The following is a 26811-nucleotide window of genomic DNA, read 5'->3' on the forward strand; positions in this document are numbered from 1 at the left end:
CAAAAGATGCAGTGGATAGCATATAAAATAAAACCTGACAACAAAAGGTTACTATCAATTATCCTTGCCATACTCTAGTAGTGTTGCTGTATATTTATAAATACTAGACACTTTATTCAAAGCAATAAATACAATTTAAATGTGCTACAGTTGATCAACAAATGTAATGTAGACTATATTTAAAGATGGTGAAGATTCATCAATACAATCCTAAAAACACAGAATATGGCCTTTAACAAAGCTGTAGTTTAAGCTGCAAAATAATTGACATTTACTAATTTGTGTCCCTTTATAATACAATACTGAATTTGTACCTTTTGTGTTGACCAATGTGTTGAATCACTTTATTACTTTCTTTTTCTGCTAGCAGCTAATTGTACTCATTGAGAACTGTGGAGCGCTGAGGTCGGTTCAGAGTTTGGTTACTTGGCTAATCACCAGAGGTAAAGTAAGTTAAAAACTAAAGTTTTACTAAATGTATTAATTACACGTAAAACGTCGAACCTTTCCATAAAACATTAAGCTAAATTAACTACATTAGATACAGTAATGTTTGGTGTGAAGTTACAGTAACACGGTAGAGGCTTGTGCTAAGCTAAGGTTTCCTCACTCGTTAGCTTTTGACTTATCATAAAGTTTTGTACAATTAAATTTTCATGAATTTCAGTCATATTGAACCATACCTTAGCGAATAAGGTCCAAGGGTAAAATTATCAATCTAAAATTATAACAAAATATTTAGAATGTAACCCTGTTGGTTATTTGGTTCATTAGCTAAAAGTGTTAGCTAGTTAAATGTGAAGTAAAGGTACAGCGTTAGCTGGAGCATGCTATGCACCAGATATTCATTTAGAAAGTGAACATTAGCTGATAAAGCAGTCAAAGGTGTGTGGCTTTTTAATTAGTTAGTAGCTAATGCTTAATCTTTTAGATAACACTCATTTTATTTAAAAAGTTACCACTTATAGCTTTTTATTTCTAAGCTAGCTCCTTTGCTGTTAGTGATTTAAGTCAATTGGGCAGGATTATATTTAGTATTTACTGATAAATAGTCAGAACCCCACTGAACAGATGCTGTGTTACATTATTAGACTCCAGTGTGCTGTGTGTTCCTCTGCAGAGCTTTTCATTTATTACAGGAAGAGCACAGATGTTACTAATAACAGTGCAACTGTGTTATTTTAAAGTAGTTTTATTTTGTACAGCTGTAACCTGCTTTTTAACACAGGGGCAGTGTACAATCTAAAACAGCTCGTTCTTGTGCACTTTAGGTTCCTGTTGCTTCGCTGTACAATGTCAGGGCCTTGGTTCAAGTTTCCTTCTTTAGTGCATCATTACAACAGTGACAAACATAACTCACCTAAAGGTAATGCAGAGATCATGTTTTTATATAGAAAATGCCCCGTTAAATGAAAGGCAGATCTTTTAATTTGTCTTTTCATGGCTTAGAGATGGTGTTTAATACCCGCTCAACTGAATCACAGGAGAAGCAGGAAAAGACATCGTGCTTTACTCCCTCACTCACAGCCACATACAAATTCACGTGGTTCACATAAGAAACACGTACACTATCACTTTGACACACTAACACACGTTTGCACATCCCCTCCCTCCTCAGCCTGGGGTCACAGTGTCATTTTATGATAGTAGCCAATTCTAGCAGGGATCATTTAATTCTCCAACATGATTGATACCAGCGCAGGTTAAATGGGAGAAAAAAGGTCTGTTCTATTAAGAGATCAGTGGCTAGTGGAGACCTCCCACTTAAATAGTCAATTTTCCAGAAGGTGTGTGTTTGCGTGTATGCAGTGTGTGTGTGTGTGTGTGTCATTCAGTGTCTTGGTTATGTTGAAGGGACAAAAACAGTTGAAGAAGACCGTCCACAGGTCAAATTAAATAACCTAGATAATTTAAAAAGCATTGACAGCACAATTTGTCTATTCAGTGTTATTGCTCTGACCCCTGTTAGTGTCAATGGGCTGGTTCATTTTAACCTAGATGGCTTATCAAGGTGTTATCTTCTCACTGCAATGGAAGTGGTGTAAAACAAAAAAAAAAAGAAAAAAAACCTAATGGTCATTTCAAAGCCATTAGGTTAGATGGTAGTGATTGTGAAACACTGCAAGGCTTTAATGTGCTGCCCTATTATTTCTAATAAAATCATTTAGCGGCAGAGTGTTACTGCTCATTAAACAGTCTATTCTATTAACCTTTTTTAACAGAATGTTTTTTTTTCTTGATAAACAGGCGGCAGAAGTCCAGTGGGACCTTGATCTGCCCTGAAACAACCCGATGGATCACAGTGCAGACTCTGGGACACTCCCCACCCACACCACTGTAAGTTATGACTTCTGACAGTGGAAGACAAAGCAAATTACATTCATCAACTGATTTGTTTATGCGTTTTAAAATTAGGTTAAAAATGCTTTCAATAAATAATTATTAGGTATTGTACTCTTAGTTATGTTATCAGCAACGGGACATATTTTCTGCACTGTTCCTGACATTTATTAAATAATGGATTAAATGTATCTATTCTGGATTAAGACAGTATTTGAGCAATAGTATTTTGAGTAGCTAATTTAGTTTTATTTATCTTATTCAGGTAGAAGGACCGGCAGGGCAGCAGGAGCTGTCTCTGTCCAGCATCCACTGTGAAACAGAAAGTGGAGGCACCTTCTTACTACAGCTGCTGGAATTTAAAACCCATTTACTTGAGGCTGTAGAGGAGCTGCATATTCGAAGGGTATAGTAGAAATTATGCAGTTGCTGTCTTTGTGTGGTAGAGTATATTGACACAATACTGAAAAAATTGTCAAGTATTATTATTTTGAAGGTTCACCAACCTTGTGCTTATTGCAAAGTGGTCAAGGTTTCGGATATTGGAGCATACTGTGATCAGCTGCAGGTACCCAGCTTTCTGTCTTAATGTGAAAATATAGGTGAAAACAAATATGTTTTTTCAGCTTTTACTACCTGTCAATTATCTGTGGACCCTGAAGATTTATATTGCAACTTACTGTATTTATTCCCTTATGTAAACGCAGTTACTTAAAGGTGGCTATACAGAAGGTAGATATACGGTAGAAAGGATGACAAAACATGGTCATTGTTTTCCAGCATTGCTTACTTCCTGTGTTTTTTTGTGTCATATCATTATTTACTGAGTAGAACTTGGACATGAATGGCTCTCTGTTTAGCTAAAGAGCAAAGTAATGTCATAAAAATAGTAGGGGAACAGTTAGTGTTAGAGGAAGTCAGCTGCCCCTTTGGCTATCTGGACAGGAGCCAGCTGTACATTGCGTCAAGATGAGGGCCATATAAACCATTTGGCCCCTGACCAATAAATAGAAAGTAAATTTGTTTGTAAAAGTAAATAATGGATCGTACCCTCCAGCAAGTACTTTCAACCTGACAGTACACCCTGAGTGTGCTTAAAGGTTAAGGGATCAAAATGGGTGTTGGTTGTTTGTTGCAATACAGTTTTTATTGTTATAGTCATGTTAACTGAGGCACAAACATAATATGATATATCAGTCTGAACCTCCTCAGGCACTGCAGTTATCAAAGTAACACTTTGTAGTTGTTCACTGGGTGGAGGGGTTAAGAGGCAAGAGGATGTCATGATGGTCCCGGACATTCCTGAGCAGGTCAAATTCCAATGTTTTTTCTTCTTTGTTTTTTAATACGGTGCAAGCAATCGGTGGTTTAGTTGGTAAGAATGTGATTTACGGAAGACTTGGTGCTAAATACTTATTAGAGACGGTGTTATAGGTGAAATGGTTACATATGAAATGCAGTTTGATCTTGGAAGCCTTTTGCAATATTCAGATACATACTAATCATTCTAAGTGGGATGTAAATGAAGACAACATTGTGACTTATCACAGCAGCACGTATCATGGAAAACTTTAAGTTTAACTATGTCTTACCTCTTCCAACTAAGCTATCAACTACACTATCACATTTCTATGCTCTGATACTTAGTTTTTTATGCCTCATAAAAGGCATTCATTCAGAACAGCAATAAAACAGCAGAGAGATTCAAAGCCATGGCAAATATATGATGTAAGCAGTTCAGAATTTTCACATAATGACTAAAAAAAATATTTTGATGATATTATTAAGCAAAATATAAATTAGAGGTTTTAGTACCCCTGGCCTTCAGTTAGGATGAACCTGCCTATTTTTAATTATGTGGATCACCAAACATAATAAAGCTTTCTAGTGTCTTTTTAAACACATATACACTCAATAATTATTCCTCAGTGGAAAAATTACAGCGTTATCTTTGGTGCACTCCTTTTTTGTGCCATGGTGGTAGCATAGTTTAATAAGAACTTATAAAATAAACTCAGAGAGTTAACCAGCTCCCACATGAACATAAAAACTGCTGTGTATATAAAGAGCAAATGACTTTTACCTGCCTTCTCTGGGGGAACAGGGAGGATAGGGATGGCTTTCCACAAATATCACCTCCCTTCTAATGTTCCTCTTTCTTTGGGTGCTTCTCCAAATGATATGGAGGAATGCACCAGGGAATCTTACAGCCGTTTGCACTTTTGGCAAAGAGAGTTATTTGCCCAAAGGATAAAAGATAGTGGTCTGTCTGCTAAGATCGCACTGTACCGGTCATTTCCCCATCTAAATGTACTGTCTTGTCTCCAGGCTGCTTGTATTTGTGAATGTGAAATATTTCCTAAACAAATGTTATCTGTTGCTGCAGTAGGTTGTTAAGGATCAGCTTTGAGTTAAAGATGTCTGTCTATGTTTAAGGATGCAGAGACACGCTTTGAGGATCAGCTCAGTAAACTGGTGCTGGAGAAACAGGAGCTGGAGTGGGAGAAGGTTTACATTAGCATCTTTAATGTCTACATTTAGCTCCTTAATTATATGAAATTTAGAAAAAACAACATGTGCTAAATCTTGTTTAACAAACGTTTTGATGTTTTGTATTTCATTGATCATTGGTTGTTGTGATTGATTTAGTGTTCTGCTGTATGACAGGAATCCCTAAAACACCAAATTGAGAAAGTGGCAAACCAGCACACAGAGTCACTGACTAATATTAAAAAGCAAGTATGTTTTCATGGTTACATTTTGTATCTAAAAAAGACTTTAAGCAGTGAATGAAAACATTTTCTGTTCTTAAGTTTCAGGCCAAAATCAGAAACATTGAGGAGGAGAAGGTATGCAGAGCTTATTCCCGACATGTTAAATTGACTTCTTTTTTTTCTGAGTAGTAAATTCAGTCATCATAATTGCACAATCTGGATCCTTTGGGTGGATTCTTTTGTGCTGTACTTTGGAATTTTATTTTGACATTGACGATGATAATAAAACATTGCAGTGGAAATACCAGGTCAGCGCTGAGTTAAAAGACAAGGAGATTAACAACTTAAAAGAAGAGCTGAAGTCGCTGCAGGTACTGAGATGTACTCACACACACACACACACACACACACACAGTTCTCCCACTCATTTTTGTTTCCTCCTTTCTTTCTCATTCTTCTGTTTACAATCAGAAAAAAAGGTTTTACAGTTAAACTGTTATACTTCTAAAAGCGATAGGTAAATAAAGAAAGCTCATGTCCAACCAGAGTAAAGCACGTAGGCCTGACCCACTTTGGCTCCCAGAGTGTTCGTCTTCAGGCCTGACACCACAGAGGTGATATACGGCTGCCCCCATGGTCCACTGCACTTTAACACTGCAGCCTTGTTACAGGGACAATAGAGACTGTTTTTGATATCCTATCTGGGAGACACTTAACTGTAGTGTTTGGCTAGTAAGTGAGACCCTGTTGTAGTCATTCATGTGACATGGTCTGGTGATTTCTCTAATTTAACACATTTTCACGAGTGGCAGGTGGAACTGAAGTGATTTAATTGCTATACTTTAGTGATCTGCTAAATTACGAATTTGAGCTTCAGTGGAAGAGTATGGTTGAATTAGTGCATAATTAAATGTGCATAATTTATTGTAGTTATTTTATTCATAATAGACAGATTAATTAACTGCCATAACAATATTGCAATATTTAGGTAGTGTCTGTCTTTATAGATTTATTAAGTCGTTATTTGATCACAGGGGACAAGATGATGAGATGCTGCGCTTTCTCTTGCTATTAAATTATTTTTTAGTCTCTATAAGCATTCTTGGTCATTTTAACTGTGAACTCACTACATTACAGAAAACCCATTTGACAACCTTAAAGGAAGGTAAAAGAAACACTTTGAGACTGTCAGAGTTGTTTTGCAGTAATTCAGTAAACTAAAGGATTAATAAGAAAATATTCAGAGATGCTCAGTTGTATACACAGTCATTATTTGCAGCCTTATACTGACAGATAGGAAGCATAGTATACATAATATTATTATCTGTAGATATACTGAACATAAAATATGGCATAGATATGTTAAACATAATGTTAAACATTGAATGTTTGTATTCAAGTGGATACTTGAATACAAACATTTCAAATTCATACTTGATTTTGATCAATGCAGCAACTCTACAGTGTTGAAAGAATGGTGCATGTAGAGAGAACAACCTGGACTTCAGGTCCATTTGTTGTTTGATTAACCTTGAATCACACTGTATGATCTTCTCTATTTGGACAGTTGGTTTACAATTGTTATAAAATGTTCTTTTATTCCCTAAGTTTCTCATCAATTATGACTTGAAAATCTAAAATTCAAAGTTGATTCTTGATGTTGAATTGTAAGTGCGTCTCACCTTAGGGTTTAGTACATTCAGATTAAATTAACCAGATCTCCTTTGTATGTGTTTGACAAAGGGTGGAAAATCACTTTCTCAAATTCACGTCTGCTCTGTCATTCAGAATGAAAACCCTTCTTTTACTGCTGTTTTACAGTTGCTGAAATACAACTTGGAGAAGAAAACAAGTCAGCTGGTAAGGAAGGATTTTGCACTTATACAAACTGTTGACAGAGGATTGGTGGGAGTGAGAAAAATTAAAAGAGGAGGATGACAGAATGGTGCTAAGGAGGGATGGGTTTGGAGGGAAGAGCTCATCAGGAGTAACGGATAGGGAGTGTGTGACACTTTGAACTGCCAGCACAGCAGAGAAAATATCTCTATTAAAATATTTTATAACTGAGCTTCGCTCCGTTTAACCTTCTTCACATAACAGTGGCTCAGCAGAGTGAAGGGAGTTGAAGAGAGCTCGTGTATTGAAGAAAAGGATAGAAGGGAGTGAGAATTAGAGTGAAGTAAGTGAGTGGGAAAAGCAGAAAAGAATCTGCTCAGCTTGATACAGACAATCAAAGTATAATGGCAGTTTGCAGAGCGGTAAAGGGCTCTGAGGCATGAGCCGAGTTGATTCCTTCATGCCACTGAAAGAGAGCGACACTAGCTGTATTAAACCACCATCTACTCAGTCACTTGACAGCTCTTTCCACTGTAGCAGTCTATGATAAAATATGCCACTGTCTCCTCATTTCCTTCGTTAAAAGACTGATTTCATTCCCCTTTTCCCCCCACTCTGGGAAATCCACTTATTTGCTTTCTTTCTTAAAATTAAATGATGAACACTGCTTTGTCTGTGTTTGAGATAAACAGTAGTTGCAGGGGTAGAAAGCTAGCTAGTTTAATGTAAAATGTCTTCCAGTACTTTAAAGGTAACTAATTTACACATTTTACATGGGTTATGTGTGAGACAAAGTCATCTTCTTCATTTTAGTAAGATTTTATTACCTGTGTTTATGCTAAGCTATGCTAACCAGCTGCCTCATATGTAACAGACTGGGTGTAGTATCAATTTTTACTAACTTGTGGCAAGAAAATGAGTTAAACTCATCATATAAAATTATTGATACCGTATAGGGTAAAGGAACACAGTTAAGATATTTTCACAGTTCATCCTTATTCCTATATGCATTAAGTGACAAAATATGTTCTTACATTTTTGTAGTTATAACATATATTTCTGTAGTGTTTTGCACTGTAAAATACTATCTTTGTCTATAGTTTTAATTTCTTTGTCTGTTGTAACCATGCTTTTTCCACAGGAACAGAAGCTAGCCTTGCAGAGCCGTTCAAAGGACAGCCACTTGAACCAGCTGGGGGAGGTGGAGAAACGGTTTAGCGCTCTGTCCAGGCAGTGTGCTGCCATCAAACAGGCCCATGAGAGACTAGAGCAAAATGGTAATGAATGAATGGATGTACTGATGGAAAGGAATGGAACTGTTTGCTGTTAGCTGGTTGTCTGCATAAATTGGTCATAAATTGTGATCACGTCTTTACCAAAGTCACAAATATATCACATTAATAATATTGTGTTTGGTGATATTTTGGGAAACAGTGCCATTATTTTTTTTCTGACTTTACATACGTAGAATGCTTTTCCTATAATGTCCTATAATAGTTGTAGGTTTACAGATGTCAGATAACGATGATCTATGTAAATTGGGATATACAGAGGTGGCAAAAATTGTTGGTAACCTTCTATTAAAGAAAGAAAAACCCACAATAGTCACAAATAACTTCAAATTGACAAAGGTAATAACCAAAAATTAACTCATCATTTTTTTATTATTATTATTTATTTATTGCTTAATCTTTTAAAGGCAGTCACTGCAATCAACTTATTTCTGTGACTCTCAATAAGACTTCTGCACCTGTCGACAGGTATTTTGGTCCACTCCTCGTGAATAATCGCTCTAGCTGTCTCAGGTTTAAAGGTTGCCTTCTCCCTTGAGAAAAGTCCAATGAGTTGTTCTTAGCAATTCTTGGGTGTTTTTAACTGTGTTTGGGTTATTATCCTGTTGGAGGACCATGACCTGTAACTGAGACCGTGCTTTCTGACACTGGGCAGCATGTTTTGCTGCGAGATGCCTTGAATATTCTTGAGATTTCAATGGACCCTGCACAGATTATTTAAGACACCCTGTGCCAGATGCAGCAAAGCAGCCCCAGAACATAACGGAGCCTCCTCCGTGTTTCACGGTAGGTACAGTGTTCTTTTCTTTGTATGCTTCATTTGTGAACATAGAGCTGATGTGACTTGCCAAGAAGCTCTGTTGCTTGTTAATATGCATTTTCTCACTTTTTTTTAATGATTTGCTTTCAGCAGTGGAGCCCTCCTCAGTCGTCTTCCATTAAGTCCATAGTGACTGATGGTGCGTTCTGACACTGATGTGCCTTGATCTTGGATTTCTTTGGAAGTTGTTCTGTGCTCTAGTTACCATTTGTAATCCGTCTCTTCAATTTGTCATCAATTTTCCTCTCGCAGCAGCGTCCAGGGAGGTTGGCTACAGTCCTGTGGACCTTAAACTTCTGAATAATATGTTCAACTGAGATGGTCTTACAGCCTTTGCCTTTAACCAAACATCATAGTGACCACTTTTCACTCTCTAAACAGGCAGACTGACTGATTACGTTTGTACACAGCTTAACATGTGCCTATGGACAAATTATTTTCAGTCTCTTCTAGTGGTACCATCATTTTTGTTTAGTGTCATTAGTTATTTAAAAAAAGAAACTCTGTTGAATCACAACTTAGAAGCAATGTCTGATGAAGTTAATTTTTAGTACCTTTTCATTATTACTTTTGTCATTTATTTGGGTGTTTTTCTTTCTTTAACAGATAGGTACCAATAATTCTTGCCATGTCTGTATATACATCAGCATGTGTTAGTAAATGTCAGTGAGGGACTGTGCATAAGAAAGGTCTTCATTTTATTAGGCCCAACCAGAGGGGGTCATGTTTTTCTCTAGTCTGGATTCTTTAACATATAAATGTTCAGTTTGCTAGAAACAATTCAGAGATTTTGATAAATGAAAGTGATACAATACAGTGATTCCGCTTCTGCAGAATTTTCTTTGGAGTGAATCTTGAATCCTTTCTTTATTTTCATAAAGAATTTACCTGAATATGAATAAATCTCTTCAGACAGTTGGTAATGGTTCATGCATGTACATATGCTTTTAACAACCAATACACATCCTATATATACATGTATCTTGTCATGAACGTTGATAGTAGCACGTCCTGTGTGCAGTTTCTCTGGAGGCCTACATTAACATACATCTCATGTTGTATGTTGAAGAACCTTAACTTGCCATTGTTTCACAACAAATGTGAACATGACCCCTACTGTTAACAGTAGTAGGCTTGCATTATCAGATAGTCATAGTAGCCAGTTACATTATCACAGCTATGTTGCTCATGTTTTAAAACAAATTTATCTTACATTCCTAAACCAAATTATCTCTATTTATGTAAAGAAATGATAAAGTTATACACTTGTCTCATGTTGCCAGTCCAGTGACTAATTTGAAAAAGACAGGAATGTATTCAGCTAAATGATTTGTGCCAGGAAAATGTTTCATCAACCAGAGAGCGATTTTAAAATTACATCAAATGATAAAACATAGATGAAATGTTACTGTTGCTTATCTTATTATTTTTAGTGTCTTTCCCTATCAATGTTAGACCATTGTAGTCCTCTTACAGCATTACCCATGATGGTGTCTTACTGTGTGTAATTCTTAACAGTTGATGAGGCCATGAGCATCAATAAGAAACTGTCTTCTGCAAATGAAAAGCAAGAAGCAGCCATAGGCTCACTGAAGAAGGTATGTGGAAAAGTAGCTCAGCATTTGGAATTATTTTATACAGGATGTCATCTCATTTCATATAATATACTGTATAAATGAATCAAATAAATGTTTAACCGCTAGAGTTTGCACCTGTTGTAACAGCTGGTAAAAATCTATGTTTGGCCAAGACTGTAGCGCTAAAAGTGTCAGTAATCCAAAGCAATAAACCTGTTTGATTTGATGGGAATCAACTTGGATGATGTTATACTTTGAAAATGTCTGAATGTATCTTGTTTTCTCAGGAACTGGAAGAAGTGAGCAAGCAGCTTATCAAAGCAAAGATGACATCAGTCACACAGACCCACAGTCCTACAGGCAAAGAGCAGCAAATACAGCTACTGCACCAGAAACTAATCATGGTAAAAGACAATCGGCTGACAGGACTTTCTATGGTAGCCCCAAGACTAGTTGATACCTGTCCTCTATCAGATGAATCAAAAGGTGCCAACAATGTTACTTGTCCACATTTCTTTCAATTTTAGGAGGCTGAAATGAACAAGAAACTCTGTGAGGAAAATGAAGCCGTAAGAACAGAAAAACAGGTGAGAAACAGAAGAGAATAGGAAGGATTGCTGTGGTGGTGTGTTGAGTGTTGTCTGAGAAGGTTTTCTATTCAACATAATGCTGAAAAGGAGAACTGAAACTTTTTATGATCTCAGTGTACACTTAGCTTAAAACCAAGCATGGCAGGTCATATTTATCTTAATTTATAGCCTTCATTGTGGATACTTACAGTATTTTCTGTGTGTACATATGCGTTGGTTTAGGAGGTAATGAGGTCTTTGCAGCAGGCCCAACATCTCATTTTGACTCAGACACAGACAGTAAGCAGAGTAGAGCTGGAGCTGCAAACACATAGAGAGCAGTACCAGGTAAAAGTCTCTCATTTCATCAGAGCTCTTAAATAGCACTGTATCTTTTGTAAAAATTTTGTCTAACTAACAAACCTAAAAACAGATTTAAGGAAATCTCATTTTAGCAAAGATGTTTTTCTTACAAATTACCAGAAGCCACTGATTCAAATGCCTCTTCAGGTCATCTCAGATTATTGCTGTATTTTTCTTATATTTGTCTTATTTCTGACTCCAGAACAGGTAAAACTGAAGAGAAAGAAAAGAAACAAAACATCATCCAGAGCAAAAAGCTGTTAGAAGGTTAAAATTTAAAAGGAAACTAAATATTTTTACGTAAGATAGGAGAAAAACACAAGAATCTGCAGCAAAAAAGAACAATACATTGCTGTACAGTAGAGCATATTTATGTAATTGTATGAATACATGTGTGAACTTTACATGATGGAAATGGGGAATAGTAATTTACCTACCAGGGTTCTTAAATTGTCATTACCAGTATTATAATAATCTTTAATTTGCTAAAAAATAAAAATAAATGAAAAAATCTAGTTTAATTCTGCTTTAAATAGAGTGAATTAAACTGTTTTAATTTTTGCCTGCCCACTAACAAAACCCTGCATCTCCTATGCTAGTGGTCTCACACAACAGGAATTTTTCAGGGCCTATTTAAATGATTATGAAGTGAATTTACACAAAGACAGAAATAAATAACAACCATTTCTTCTCATAAAAGTGATGAATGTGATGATGTACGTCACAACATATACATTAGTGAATATGGTCCCCTCTGCAACTGAATGATAGTTAGTGTGCTTATTCACCATTTATGGCTTTATAGTTTATTATTCTCTTTACTTTTTCTCTGTCCCCCCTCCTCATTTTTAATTCACCCATTCATTCATTTATTAAAATCATTATTAAAATGACACAGACCAACTGATTTGTATTAGCAAGAAGCCCTCTTTCGCTCCCAGCCCAGTTTAAGACCTTCTGTTTCACGTTAAACAAACACATAAAAATTTAGTATTGCATTAAAAATCCTATGGGTGATTAATTTTACTGCAGGCCCTTAAACAGGAACATGAGATGATGCGAGAGAAAAGCAAGGCAGTAGAAGACAAGGTGGCCCAACTGATGGAGAGCTATGCTACCTCCAAGACCAGCTGGGACAAAGAGGTAGAGAAAATCTTTTATTGTCAAACAAGGCACTGAAGGTACATAAGTATATATTATAACATATTCTGACATCTAAAAAAAGGAAAAAGTGAAGAACTATTCTATCTCTGTATTTAACAGAAGACAGTGTTTCTGGATCGCATTAAGAATGAGCAGCAAGACCTTCAAGCAGTGAAAGAGGCTTATGAAGCGCTTCATCACAAACACACTGAACTGTCCTCACTGGCCATAGTACAGGCACAGCAAATAAATGAATTAGCAGTATGCATGTCGAAACATAGCAATTAGTTAAGCATTAATAATGTTGACACAAATAGATTTACACACACAAAGACAAAGTTACTTCAGTTAAATTTTGTGTTTTCCACATCATTGGTGGTCAAAGAAAGACATTTCTAAACAAACTTAATTGATAAGCAGAGATTTTCTGTAATATTTCAAGAATCCATAATATAATGTGAATGAGGGAACCAGTTGGGTCAAAGCTTAAACACAGGTAAAAGGCATAAACGTGCATATTAAGTATGTGAACCTTCTCTCTACAGATGAGAGATGTTTCTGCCAAGGTGTTCCCCACTAGAGCAGATGAAGAACACGCAGAACAACCTCTTAATAAACCCATCTCCAGCTCTGAGCTGTGCAGTTTTGGCAGTCTGCATCACTTGTCCTCTTCTCTGGCCAAAAATCTAGACTGTCTTGAGGACACAGGAGCTGTGACTAAGCTAGTTGCCACTGGAGCAACTGGAGGTCAGCCATCTGAATATAAACATACAGTAGACAAACATGTTTTATTTAATGTACTTCTTCTGTTCTGAGAGTTCAGCAAATAGTAAACACACAAACACTTTTGAGTTTGCACTTTTGTATACAAAGTGATTCAAATGATGTGGCAGTTCAAAAACATTTTATTTTGTGATTGTTGTGTTCTTTTCCAGGAGAAGAAGTTCTAAACCATGATCACCAATCTCAATATAAACTGCCCCTAAACAATTCAAACCTGTTTATGTGTCCACTTATTACCAACAAGCTTTTAAGCTTCGGAAGTCATTCTGGAACAGGAACCAACACCAATATATTGAATAAATTCACATGCAACTCTAACACAAGTGGGACTGATCCTGATGTAGTTTCAGATTTTATTTCCACCTCTTCCTCTGTGTCTGATACCAATTTCCAGATTAGTAATGGTGCGAGTACAGCTGTACCAAGCCCTGAGCGCATGTCTGACAAAAATGAAGAAGGGAACGCAGGAATGAATGAGAAAAGAGGAAAGGATGATTGGAAACAAGATCATAATAACAGAAAAGAAGATGACAGAAACACAGAGCAGCAGTGGAATAAAGAAGAGGTCCTAAGAGGAGTTGTAAAGGAAGAAGAAAGTACTGAAGAAAAGAGAGGAACGCTCATGACCCAAACAACAGATAGAGCAGACAGAGAAGAGAATAACAAGGGGTCAGCAGAGGATGAAGGGGACACCAGAAACCCTGAAACAGAAACAAGAGATAGAGCAGAGGGAGAAGGGACCCATGAAGTGGAGGAGAGAGGAAAGACAGCAGTACACACATCAGAAACACCAGACACACAGATACCGGACCAGACAACTGCTGATACGACTATCGAGGACAGCAAAACACAGCAGGTCATTGACTTCATGGACACTAAGCCATTACCGGCTGTCAGTGAGGCCTCAGACCGCTCCCTCAGTAGACAGCGTGTTGACTGTGTGTGTGTCATTCAAGAGCAACACCTGTGTCATGGTGAGGTCCAAACTCAAGATGCTGAGCCAATTAATTACCTGCCAAATCATGCTTATCAAGTTGCAGAAAAAGCATGCAACACATCAGCAGCTAATTTTCCCTGTAGATTTTCTGAACCTTTGAATGAGTCAAGTATGTGTTGCCCTCAGACAAATGCTGCACTGTTAGTTACTCAAACAGATGGTGCTTTCAGCATCCAAGAGACGAATCCAGCAGCAACAGAATATAGTGATCCGCCTGACATCAAGAGCAACATGAAGCAATCAGATGAAATGTGTGATACAAATGTGACCGAAGATTGTTTATTAGTGAGAACACTGGTCGAGTCACAGATCAGTCCGAAAATATCAGGAGTGCAGGAGAATAGACAGCATGAGCCTCTGGTAACTGATGATGGTGAGGGTGACTCTAGTCCATATAGGAAGAGCGAAGATCAGTTAAATGTGGACACACAAGAAAACGGTACCTGCATTGAAGAATCTAAATTGAAGGATGTCTGTGTTGAAATAGCGAAGAACACTGCAGAGTTTGAATCTGAAGTGGAGTCTTTGAAGCTTCACGAGAATGAGTCAGCAGAGACTGAATGCTCAAGATGCTACGAGCAGCCTCCAGTTAAAGAAGTGCTTGATAATACAGAGGAGTCCTTTCTGCACATCAGTAACACTTACAGGCCGTCATTTGACTGGGACAGTGCTCAGAGAAAAACAGCGATCTCCAGAACTAAATCCGATGTCTCAGGCCTGCATCAGTTCGTTGGGGTATAACAGTTAAAACATTGACCTATTACATTACAGTGTCATCAAAAGCTGCCTCTGAGTGCCTAGTTTAGTGTAGCAGTGAACCACTCAGTTTAAAGTAAAAAGAATTCATATTAGACACCGTTTCTATTTCAGTAATAGCTAACAGTAATAATAATTGTATTTCAATGGTGTTTTACAATATAGAAATAATGAACATGTTTAACATTTTTATTTGTAGGTGAATGTTTGCAATTCAGATAAACATCAATTCCTTGTGTTGCTTTGTCCACTTGAGATTCTACAGTTGTATTTTTTGGCCAAATTCATTACAGAATCTACTGTGCAAAGCCTTTGTAATAAGTTGACGGAGACACAGGAATATGTACGAGCATAAAACAAACTTACCTTTTGGTATATTTAGATACACAGTGTCTCTTCAAAATAATGTTGCCTTTTCAGGGGACTGAGCAAAGTACAAGTTGGTCTGCTGGAAACCTCAGACATCCTTCCAGCACAATACCCATGTTCCTCAAAGGCAAACACAACAAAGGTGATTGATGAGTCTACGGTATATGATTTATTCAGTAAAAAAAACATTATGCAATTATGGAACATTGTAGTGCTACTCTTCGCTCCACTGGGAGCCTCGTTCCATAGTGAACTCATTGTGCATCTGTATTTCATACCATCACTTATAATCATTCATTCTTACCTTCTTGCTGTTCTTGCCATCTCACCTCATTCCTCTTAGTCCCCTTGGTGATTACAAGGGCGTCGGAGCTGTTGAATGCCTCCAGTGTCTCTGGGACTGCAGCTTCCTTGAGGAGACACCAGCAGGGAGAATGGAAAGCTAAAGGAGCGACTAGCAGAGAGAGCGCGGCAGCAGAAACGGTCAGTTACAGAACTTGTTGTGAAGTGTGAAGGTGCTCTCGGGATAGCTTGAAATATGGTTTCCCTATATGTAATATATTCTTAAAGTCATAAAGTGATACTCAAAAATGACACGAAACTTCACACACTCAACATCAACCTCTACGTTGAACAGAAGCTTTTTTAAAACAGATCCCAATTTGATAGGCAACAGAGGTACAGTAAAACAGCACTGATGATTTACATGCGCCTATATTGTAATGTATTAATGATACCTCATTGTATGACTCAACGTACAGGTATGTGGAAAATGTAATTTCAACTCTAGAAGCATATTTTATACAGTACATTACAGTGAAGCCACTAGTTTGTTCTGCATTAAGGATTAATACTGAGCAGCAGGAACTGACCACAGTGTGATGTTTACATAGAAACATATGACCCACCTCAGAAGAAGTTAGTGTTCCACAGATTCAGAGCTACATCATTTTATAAAATGTGTCTGAGTCAACCCCTGGAGAAATTTGTGCTAAAGCTTGATGAATATGTTTTTTATTTCAGCCTGACATGTCCTAAGAAGAACTATACATTATATTCCTTGGACCGCATGTCTGCGGTCCAAAAAGCTCCAAATGTGAGAGGACCTATTAGGTCAGGCCAACACGTTTAACATCATGTAAAGAATATCTGAGAGCGATTTAGCAAAGTACTGTATGAAACTTTGACTGTTAAGTCGGGTGCTGAGTGAAAGGATGAAGCTGATGTCTGCTGAACTCATGGCCATCCTGTAGACAGCCAGACAGACAAAGAATGAATGACCTGTGGAAGAAAGTCTACCTAATGATGCTTGGGTACCGCTTCTCTCTCACTTCATCATCCATCTCTCACTCACTCACTTTCGCCTTTCTCTAGCTACAGTACTTTTCTCTTTTTCGATCTCCGTTTCACTTTTTCTCTCTCACACACTCTCCTTCTCTCCTTTGTCACCATCACCACAAACTGTCATTCTGTGTTTTATAAGATCCAGGTGCTGGCAATTGAGGGAGATAGAGTGCAACATGCCTTGAGAATGGGGGGAAAAAAAGATGGTCCAATAGTTTAACAAATTGTAGCAAAGGTCAAAGCCTTCAGTTTCTTTTTGCTCTGAACAGTGGGAATTTCACAAAGAGTTCAGCCTGGGCCTGGCTACTTTCTCTGAGCTGGATACTGTTACATATCAATTAATACATGTCCCTTTACTAGAAATGTTCAGTTTCTTCAGGAGGCACCAAGGCTTGAGAAAAAATGGACATTGTCCTACAGGCTAAATGTGAGAGACTACTGTTTGGGTGTAGATGTGTGAGTTCTACTATTTGATGTCATATTTCATGTAGGAGAGCAGAGCCTCTATGTCGATCAGTCCTCTTCCAGTATCAACATCCTCCAGTACTTCAGGGTAAGTCCCCTCCATTCATACTTACACAGAAGGGCGATCCCAAGTCTATGAACCAGGTTAGATGATCTATCTTAAATAGACAGTTTGACCCTCCCCATTGGAAATTGTGTAATTTCTACTTAGCCTCAAACAGAACTAGATATAGAACTGACTTCAACCTTACAATTAATTGAATGGAGTTAAACACCAACCTTTGCTGTAGACAACTGTAAATTGAGCCTTGTTGACACAAACAACAAGAGCCTCATTAATTGTTAGCTTGCACTACAGCACACACTGCTTTTATGTTTAGTACTTACACAAATGATGATTGAATCATTGATGTTGCCTAATTTTGACTGATTATAGCAAAAAACACCATAGTAATTTATTATGAACCAAAGTGATACATTTAAACACCAAATAAATATAGAAATATAGATTTGGCAGTATTTACCTATTGAACTAGGTAGTTTTAAAACTGTAATTAATACAACGTTACCTTGCATATTACTTCATGTGTTATGTATATATAACTGCTTTAACTCATTATTTATCATGATAGGAAGGCCTCCAAGAGTTCTAGTATTTAAAGTCACAATATAATTTCTGTGTATACTAGCAAATGTTGTTTCCTCCTTACACCAGGTGTAGCAGAGCTCCAACGTCAGCCTCAGATTTTTTCTCTGAATGTGACTGGGAACCTTCCTGCTTTCAGGAGAGAGAGGATCAGCAGTCATCATTCAGAGCTCAGATCTTCAGAATTGAACAGTTTCTCAAGACAGAGAGGCTCTCTTTGCCTAAAAGACGAAGAACTGACAACTAAACTGCCAAATTACCTCTTTTATTCAGGGATACTACTGTATCTGTAGTTACATTATAAAAGTCTACTTTGATAGCAGATATGTAAGAACCATTGGTAATACAGTTTTAGATGTTCTGAGAGTCAGTACTTTAACTAAAAAGCTGCATTGCAAATTTCCTTCAACTATATAGGTTACTATATACCTTTTAGTGCCTTTAGTTAGTTATAAGCACCTTAGCTATGAAAATTGGGTCTAGGCAAAGAGTTTCTAGTTTATTTATTGTGCCAAATAGCTAAATGTAAATGTAAAATGTTATGGCTTGAATCATTGCCTGATGACGTTGCTCTTTTAAAAATATAAATTCAGAACAAATCTGTTCATTTGTTGTTGTGTAACTAGTTGAGTTAGTCATTCTACTGATAATATTTTCATGTTACTATATTTATGAAATTTAACTTCAACATACAGTTGTATGTGTATAAAGTAGTGTTATATGTTATATATGCATGCACATATTTGAAAAAATAAAACGTATAGCTTGTTTTTTGTCATGTGAATGCTTAGGGACGTTGTCAGCCTTAGTTGTTCATTTACAACCAACTTGTTACTACCTACAAAATAGATATGACAGTATCACTTAGCAGTTAATTTTGTACTAACATATTTCCTGTTCTTATATTTTTCGTGAGTACTTCATGAGTACCTTCTCTTAATGAGTACATTTTGATTTTGACAGCCTTCTACAGCCTCACTGAACAGAATATGATAAAAAGCGGCTGCATAGTGCATTGGTAAGATTGTTGCTCTCTCTACAGGAGACCAGGACTCAAATCCTGGCTGTGGATTGTAGGGGTTGTTAGGCAAGACCTCCTTATGCTTACCCTGCCTTTGCCTGTACCTGTAAGTTGCATTCTGCCAAATGACTAAATGTAACAAGTTGATCAGACTGTGTAAGCAGCTGCACATCCTTTTATGTGTTACATTAGGTTTATTGGAATCATGTATGTCATGTAGCAAGAACAGCCAAGCAAGTAAACAGCAAATGCCAGATGTTGCCACTTAAAAAGGCCTGTAATTGTTAACATGCTAATTAACATTAATTAGCTTCATGGCTAATCAGGGTTGTATGTCTCAGAGGAGCTCTAATTGTGAGGCACCTTTGGTCAACACCATGTTGTTTCTACTGCATCTGCTGTTGTTGGGGGCAATTACAACTTGGGACACAACTGTCTGGCTAATTAAAAAATAAATTAAGATATAACAATTAGCACTAAGCTATTCAACCTAATTAACAAAAATCAATTAGTGAAGATACAGATCAATTAACACATTCTAATGAGCTTCTTAATTAATTTTATGTTCCCTGTGAGAATGATGGGGGCAAGATCATATGGCCTGATGTGAGCATCAAGCAGGTGACCACAGATAGACTCCACTTCCACATGTTTACAGTAGTATTTGCCTGATGTGTTTTAATGAACTCAAGCTTTTGCAAGTGTACAACAAGATATTATAATAGGATAGCCCTCAATAGTGGCAGAAATTATCTTGCTTTTTCTTATAGTAGGTTTAATGAGTAATTAGAGTCTCCACTCAGGCTCATTGTGGAATGCAACAAAGCAAATATTTTGACTTCTTAAGTGATTCTGTTAAACGGGCAAAGCAGTGAACTGTGTTGCGAACTTTTGGTGGCAGCGTGGGTGGCAAGACTTTGTGATCATGTGGTTGTATGTATAAAGTGATTGATAACAGCTAAGATTGGCTCAGATGACATGGGAATGATAAAATTATCTTTAAAAAATATATTTTTTCAGTTTTTTTGATATTTCAGCATACAGACAGGTACATGGATATGCCAGTGTCTGTTACAGGCTGCAGAGTTTATCCAAATAAGAGCCAGAACAATGCACAATTTCGTTGTGGTACAAGGTCTCAGCTTGATCCATCTTACAACACTTACTGATTATGAATACGCCTGAATGTTAATGTGCCCATAAAAAAATCTGGAGTTTTTGAGTGGTTGTGCCCACCGTCACTGACCCTTATCCCTACTGGGAGGAAGGGAGGGGAGGGGAGGAGATGTGGGGGAGGTGTGGAATATAAAAGAGTTAATTTTAATACACTTGCGTATGCAAACACATACACCTTGGGTTTCATACAGTTTCTGTCTTTTCCTCTCTTACACACACACTCACAGCCTGGGTTATGAAGTGTTGGCACTTTGAAACAGTCAATTACCCTCTGGCTAGGGAGGATACCTGCTGTTAATTACTGCTCAACGTTTTATATGGAGAGTAAATAAAGAGACCGCTGACATTCACATTCCATCAATGTGTCCCCCAGCACACACTGTATTATGTGTGTGTGTGATCTGATGTTGAAATAACCTCTCGGAAGTAGGCACAGCATGGGAAAAAATAGACAACTGTATACATAGACTTTATGATTCTGCACGTATTACCTGCTGCATCACTTGATTTTCTGCCCAGTTATATATTTGTTTCACATGGGTTCCAACAGAATAACATTGCATTGATTAAAACTCAGCCATGAAGGCCAAGTGCACTAACGGGCCATACATACACACATAGAGACACCACCACAACATTTCCCCAAAGCTCAAATACACAGGCCTATACAGTAAAAGAGAAGTCACAAGTTGGAATTCAACCCTGATTTACTGCTCTATTTTATTGAAATTCTGTACACGAGAAGGGAGGAAAGCAATATATTTGCCAATCCTCCAGCTAAATGGGTCTCACCACTAAACATTGTTGAATATCCCGAGGGTTATGGAGCCATGTTTTGTCATATTATACCTCTTTGCCTCAAAAGCCATCACAGTAAATCTGGCTAGGAAGTCATATTAAACGGTGCAGTACATGTCTGCTGAGATGGAGGCTGAGTGCAATCCTGGCACTCTGAGTGTATGCTGTAGTCTTAATGTGAAGAAGTGCAGCTGCTCCTTTGGCCCTGTAAAAATACTTAAATGAGCAGATTATTATAGAGAGAGTGGATTCTGCTCCTCGTGACCTCACTTTATACTATACTATAGAGCTTTTTCCGTATTTATCTCTGTATGGCAACATTTCAAATGTAATTTATTTTAACAACTTTATTTCATTGAATTTTCAGGAGTAACAATTGCAGTGAATGGATTGTGGTGCAAAAAAGCACTTCTTTTTTTTGAAAATGGATTCCCAGTTAAAAGGAGTCTTAGGACTTAACACCTAACATCAAGGACCTAACAGTTTTATTGTAAACTTTAAATTATGTATAATATCCATTTTTTGTATAGTCGTTTTGCTCAGTTTTCATGGTCATTCGTAGTGTGTTTATGCATAATTCATATTGGATGTAAATGGCTTCCTCAAGACACATAAACATTATGTATACCTGTGTATATATCTCCCCACTTCCCAGTGCTGCATATTTTCTTCAATCTTGCATCTTGGGAGCTTGTGGGCCCTGTTCAGCATCTCAGCTGAGCCTAGGGCGGCTGTCTTCTAGTCAGAGAGCACAGATGTTGTTTGTGAAATCTTTTGAAGACATTTTCCCAGTTGGGGGTCACAACCCAGAATGTTCTGATTACCACCGGGACAACTGTTACCTTCATCTTCTACATCTTTCTAGCTCTTCTTTCAGCCCTTAGTATTACTCAATCTTCTCATGTTCCTTATTTCGGATGTTGTCACTATGGCCTTCTTCCTCCGTTTGTCTACCACTACTATGTCCGGTTGGTTAGTCCTTATCAGATGATCACTCTGGAAGTCCCACAGGATGTTAGCTGGGTCATTCTAAACAACTTTTAGAGATGTACCCATTTTGATCTTTGGACTTCCAACCCATGCTCCTGTACTCAATGCCAGCCACTTGCTTATGGGTTTCCATAAGCTTTTTTGTACAGACACAGGTTGTTGTGTCTGGTCTTGCAGTAGCTAGTGCTTGTGTTCCTGCCTTTTCCTTTCCGGGCCCCACCCATGTATTAAGCCTTGTGCCTGTTTATTTTAGCCACTGTGATGCCTCAGCTTCCATGTTGAGCAGAGGCAGGTAATTTGGCTGCAGCCTGTTCAGGGTGGTTTCTGTGGTCTGCTTTTAGATCCACTAGCCACTGAGCGTTGTTGTTAAACAAAATCCACTGATGACTCAGTGGAGAACATCTGGTTTATTCTCCTAGCTTCTATATTACTGGCATATCTCTTTAGGTGGATAGCCAAGGCTGTAAGTCTTCCCCCGGTATGGAAAGCTTGTTGTACTTCTGGGGTAACCCTTTCTTCATTACACCTGTCTGCAATTACTATAGCTGACTAACTTCTCTTTGTGCTTCCTTTATCTTGCCTTCTAACCTTCTTCTCCATGGAGGATACTACAGTTTACAAAATCTCTTCTTCACACAGCTATTGACCAATCAAAGCTTAGCAACTCTAAATAGCCCAAGTTTTATCATAGCCTGCAAAATATAAGCTTAACTATTTCACTACACCCTCAAAATGTACTTAGCATTACTTCCAAAGGGGTGTACCAAAAACAAACATTATTTTATGGGAACGCTACAGTATGCAACATTTAGCAGCCAATATAGCTGTAGCACAAGACTCCATTAAACTCTGTCTATCTTTGAGGTATTAGTTGTTTAGTTATGTAGCAAATAAGAATTCCATAAAAGATATCTGCAGTCAGCCATAGAGATATCTGAAGCATTAGTGTAACGGGAGCTTGAGAGCTGAACCCATTATTTGACAGCCATTAGCCTCAATTTCTATTTGCTTACAAGTGCGAGGCACACTTAAAAAGGGAAAATCCCTGTCAGATTGTTTGGTGACTCTGAGGATTAGATGTCTTCATTTGGTTTTGAGGAACAGGAGTCTTTTTCATGCATTGGCTCTAAATTCTGCTCAGTCTAATTGGGTCAGGTCAGGTTTAGTTTTACTGCCACAGGGCTTTAGTCTATGTATCAATATGTCCAGTACCTGAATGAGTCTGATCCTGTCTCTGCGTAGTCTTCTTCTGGTGAGAGACCTGAAGAGGAAATTCAGGTCTCTCAAAAAAAAAAATTTATGCTTTTAAATTTACTTGATTATCAGATATTAACAAGTCTGTTATCACACAGTTGGTACCTAAATATTTTGTAAGTGGCTGCAGTTAATTACCGTTTGGATTTCAGGTTGGATGCTGAATTTACACTGAATAATGAAGTTGCCTTTTTGGACTTGAAGTTGACTTCAGCCCTTCTTCACATTCATCTTCAGTCTCAGTTGAAGTTAACTTGCAATACATGGAACAACACCTGACTGTCTTTTATAGGAGATTGTGTCATTTCCTAGGATAATGGGTTTTTTTTTTAATGTGTAATTGAGATTATTTAAAATGTAGCAAAGTAAAATAGTAAAAAATTAACAACTTGTGAAAATTGTAAAATTACAGTGATAAAATACTCAAAAAGTTTATGTGCACACACACAGACAAACTCTACTTCATTCCAGTAGTGAGAGTAAATGTATTTTGTCTAAATGCATTCCTCCAAGAGCAAATGTGTGATAATGCTTTGGGATATGTGTGAGTTTGTACACGCAGTAGTAGTAGTAGTTAACTATCTCTTCAACCGTTGAACACATCAACAGAATTAAAAGGAAAAAAAAACAAAACAACAGACATCTAAACTTAAACCTCTCAATGTTTTATTGTTTTTTCACATGGCATTTCTTACTCTCAGGGTTTGAAATATAGTTGTGCCATTTGTCTTCTTGTGGTTTCTATCTCTGCACATTTTTACTGCTGTGAAACCTCACAACACTGATAAATAACACGTTTCACCTTTCCTTAGCAGGGCTTAGCATGACTGACTGCACTCCTAGTCTCTCTGAGAGTGTGTCCTCAGCTGTGAATCACTTGCATTCAACACACATCTAAGCTCACATGTGCACACACACACACTCCTCATCTTTCACCCATGTAGAAAGAGCAGAGCAGGGAAGATAATCTCTGAAACGTCACCCTGCTGTCAAAGGTCAGCAAAGTTGAAAGGTCGCCCTGTGCATCATTTATAGGCTCTTAAATAAGCCCAGACCTTATGCTCCAACAACTGTCCTTTAAAGCACTTATCACACTCTACATGTTATGAATTATCATTCTGAAGTCCTGCATGTCTGCATATTGAGAGATGAGAGACACATAAAGCAAAAAGAAAGAATGCATTGTGTGAGGAATACTTTGAGTGGGCTCCTCTCTGTCCTATGCTATACAGTTCTAAAGTTGATGGAAAGGAAATAAAAAGCATTCATTACATCCATCTGTTCTGTACTTCCTCCTGCTACTTTCCTCCCAGTTTTAGAGATTTCAACATTGTTGTCAGCATCTGCATTACAGATTATTTGCCTTTGCTTGATCTAAACATCTGTTGTTTTTACATAACAAACACTGTTTCATTATACAGTAGTCATAGCACGAGTAGAAGGTTACAATATATTAAATATTGAAATATAGGTGCATGTTAGTCAACATTATCAGGTTATGCAGTTTAGAAATTCAAAGAAAGTCAAAACTCAAAGTTAAAGTATTCTGTGTCCAGATTTTCTGTATGCACATTTCACACTGTGCAGTGATAAAGCTGTTTGCGTTATAGCACAACATTTGAAAAGTGGGCTGTGTGGTGCATAAATGAAGCTGAAGCTTAAAAGTGTTTTGTTGAGGTTAAAAGGTAAAATAATCCAAAGGCTTAATGGTTTGAATTTAATGACTTGCAAATGATTTAAAACCTGGCATTAAATAATGGCAATAAAAAAAAAAAAACACTTTTCACTTTCAACATTTGATGTTGTCTTTGCTCTATTTTCAGTCTGATTGACTGAGTATTTTTAAATGATTTGTAAGTCATTGCATTCTTAATTTGTTAATCCTTACCATTGCAGTCATATAGTATTACTTTTTATATTAACATGTATCAAACTGACCTAAGTTATCTCGTTGAAAAGCTTTTAGTTATCATTTGCTTAGATCAGTCACTTTTTAGTGAAAGTCACAGAAAATATAAAAGTAAAAAAGTTGTACTCCAGGTTTCTAAGGCTTGAGGCAAAATGTTGCCTGAAAGGGCTCTGTGTGCTGTAAGTACAGTAAGTCTGCACCCTACAAATCTTGTGTGTCAGAGGCACAGAAAGAAAAAAGATATGGCAACGAGTAAAGATCAACCTGAAGTGAACAACAGAGGAACTGGTGGACTGTGTGATACTGTTTGGACTGTGGTTGTGTCTGAATTATCCTCCGTGAAGGACCACCGTGGCAGCACACATACGTTTCTGATTTCCTGCGAGGGCTTTAACTTCTTATGGGTACATGGTCCTCCCACAGACAAACACTGTCACTCTTACCTATATATCTACTGGAGTGTGCGTGCGTGTGTGTGTGTTTGTGTATGTGTGTGTGTGTCTATGCACATGCACTCCATTAGAGAAGATGAAGCCATTTTGTTGCTGATGAAGAAGGGGCCTAAATGTAGAATATGGGTCAGATAGACATACACATACATAGACTACAGGAGGTGTTGGAGTGTGTACCCCTCCCTCAGTGGGTTGCTGGCAGTCTGAATGATGGAGAACCCTTTTCACTCCAGGGGATCCTATAAACCTGTCATGGCTGTGATCTCTGTCTATTTCTCTCTTTAGCTGTCTCTTTGTCTCTTTCTCAGCTTTTCTCCGTATTTGAGTTAATGATACCTCACAAATATTTTAACGGTTAGAAACATCGCATTAGATCAGAACTTTTTATCTCTTAGTCTCGCACAGGCGCACGTGCACTGTGCTCTAAATCATAGACCCATAACGACATGCCAAGCTCCATTATGCTACAAATGTATATATCAACAAGCTTCAGACCGTCAGAGATTGGAGGCTCCCTGCACAACCATTGTGTTCTTCTTGTTTTGACGTTGAATCATACCTTGAACTCGTAGATAATGGCTCGTCTCTTTGACTTTGTTTTCTTAGATTTTGTTTCAAACAGATGGGACCTGTGAGGCTGAAACAATAAATCGATGGTGTCACGTAACACATGATTTGTGCATAATCCTGACTTTGAAATTTTTTTCTGACTGTTTAACAGTGCACATTGAACACTTAAGTATCAAAGTCTAGTGAAGCTAGAGCTATATGGGTTAAAAAACTAAAGCACTAAGAGGAGAGTGGGAGGGCAAAAGGGGAAGCTATTCAAAAGTCCTGAGGAGGAGTTCAATTCAGATAGGTCTTTACCAATATAGTATAGGTGGGATGATGTCTCTGTAGTCTATTATTGCCCCTAACATTACTAATTCAATGAGAGTTGGAGATATTTTTCGTACAGTACACCAGCTTATTAATTTGTTGTATCAGTCACTGTTATGTGCTGACCTCTGTAAGACTAGCTGTTTTAGAAAAGAGCAATGGTTTTTATAGATTTATGTAGTAAGTATTTTTTCTCATCCAGGGCACTTTGGCCACATCCGGTGGAGTAGGCAGCAAACTAAATATACAGTAATAATAGAGAGAGAATAAAGAGAAGTATGTTAATTTACCTGTCATCAAGCAGAGGTTCAGACACTA

The 26811-nt window shown here is 37.5% G+C and overlaps 1 protein-coding gene across 1 annotated transcript; it reads left to right on the plus strand.

Annotated features, from left to right (window-relative positions):
* The first annotated feature begins 393 nt into the window (after positions 1 to 393).
* LOC113165657 (myosin-1) lies at positions 394 to 18766 on the plus strand. The gene is made up of 22 exons (XM_026365338.1): positions 394 to 448; positions 1272 to 1366; positions 2248 to 2337; positions 2606 to 2746; positions 4777 to 4848; positions 5008 to 5079; positions 5160 to 5189; positions 5351 to 5425; positions 6876 to 6914; positions 8032 to 8167; positions 10521 to 10600; positions 10867 to 10983; positions 11107 to 11166; positions 11392 to 11496; positions 12544 to 12654; positions 12775 to 12885; positions 13200 to 13401; positions 13590 to 15169; positions 15611 to 15701; positions 15903 to 16042; positions 17395 to 17456; positions 18084 to 18766. Exons 3-22 carry the CDS (start codon positions 2293 to 2295, stop codon positions 18259 to 18261), a joined length of 3447 nt encoding a protein of 1148 aa, XP_026221123.1. The 5' UTR covers positions 394 to 448; positions 1272 to 1366; positions 2248 to 2292; the 3' UTR covers positions 18262 to 18766.
* Positions 18767 to 26811: the final 8045 nt, after the last annotated feature.

Source organism: Anabas testudineus, chromosome 6 (genome assembly GCF_900324465.2).
Source record: "Anabas testudineus chromosome 6, fAnaTes1.2, whole genome shotgun sequence".
Taxonomy (NCBI): domain Eukaryota; kingdom Metazoa; phylum Chordata; class Actinopteri; order Anabantiformes; family Anabantidae; genus Anabas; species Anabas testudineus.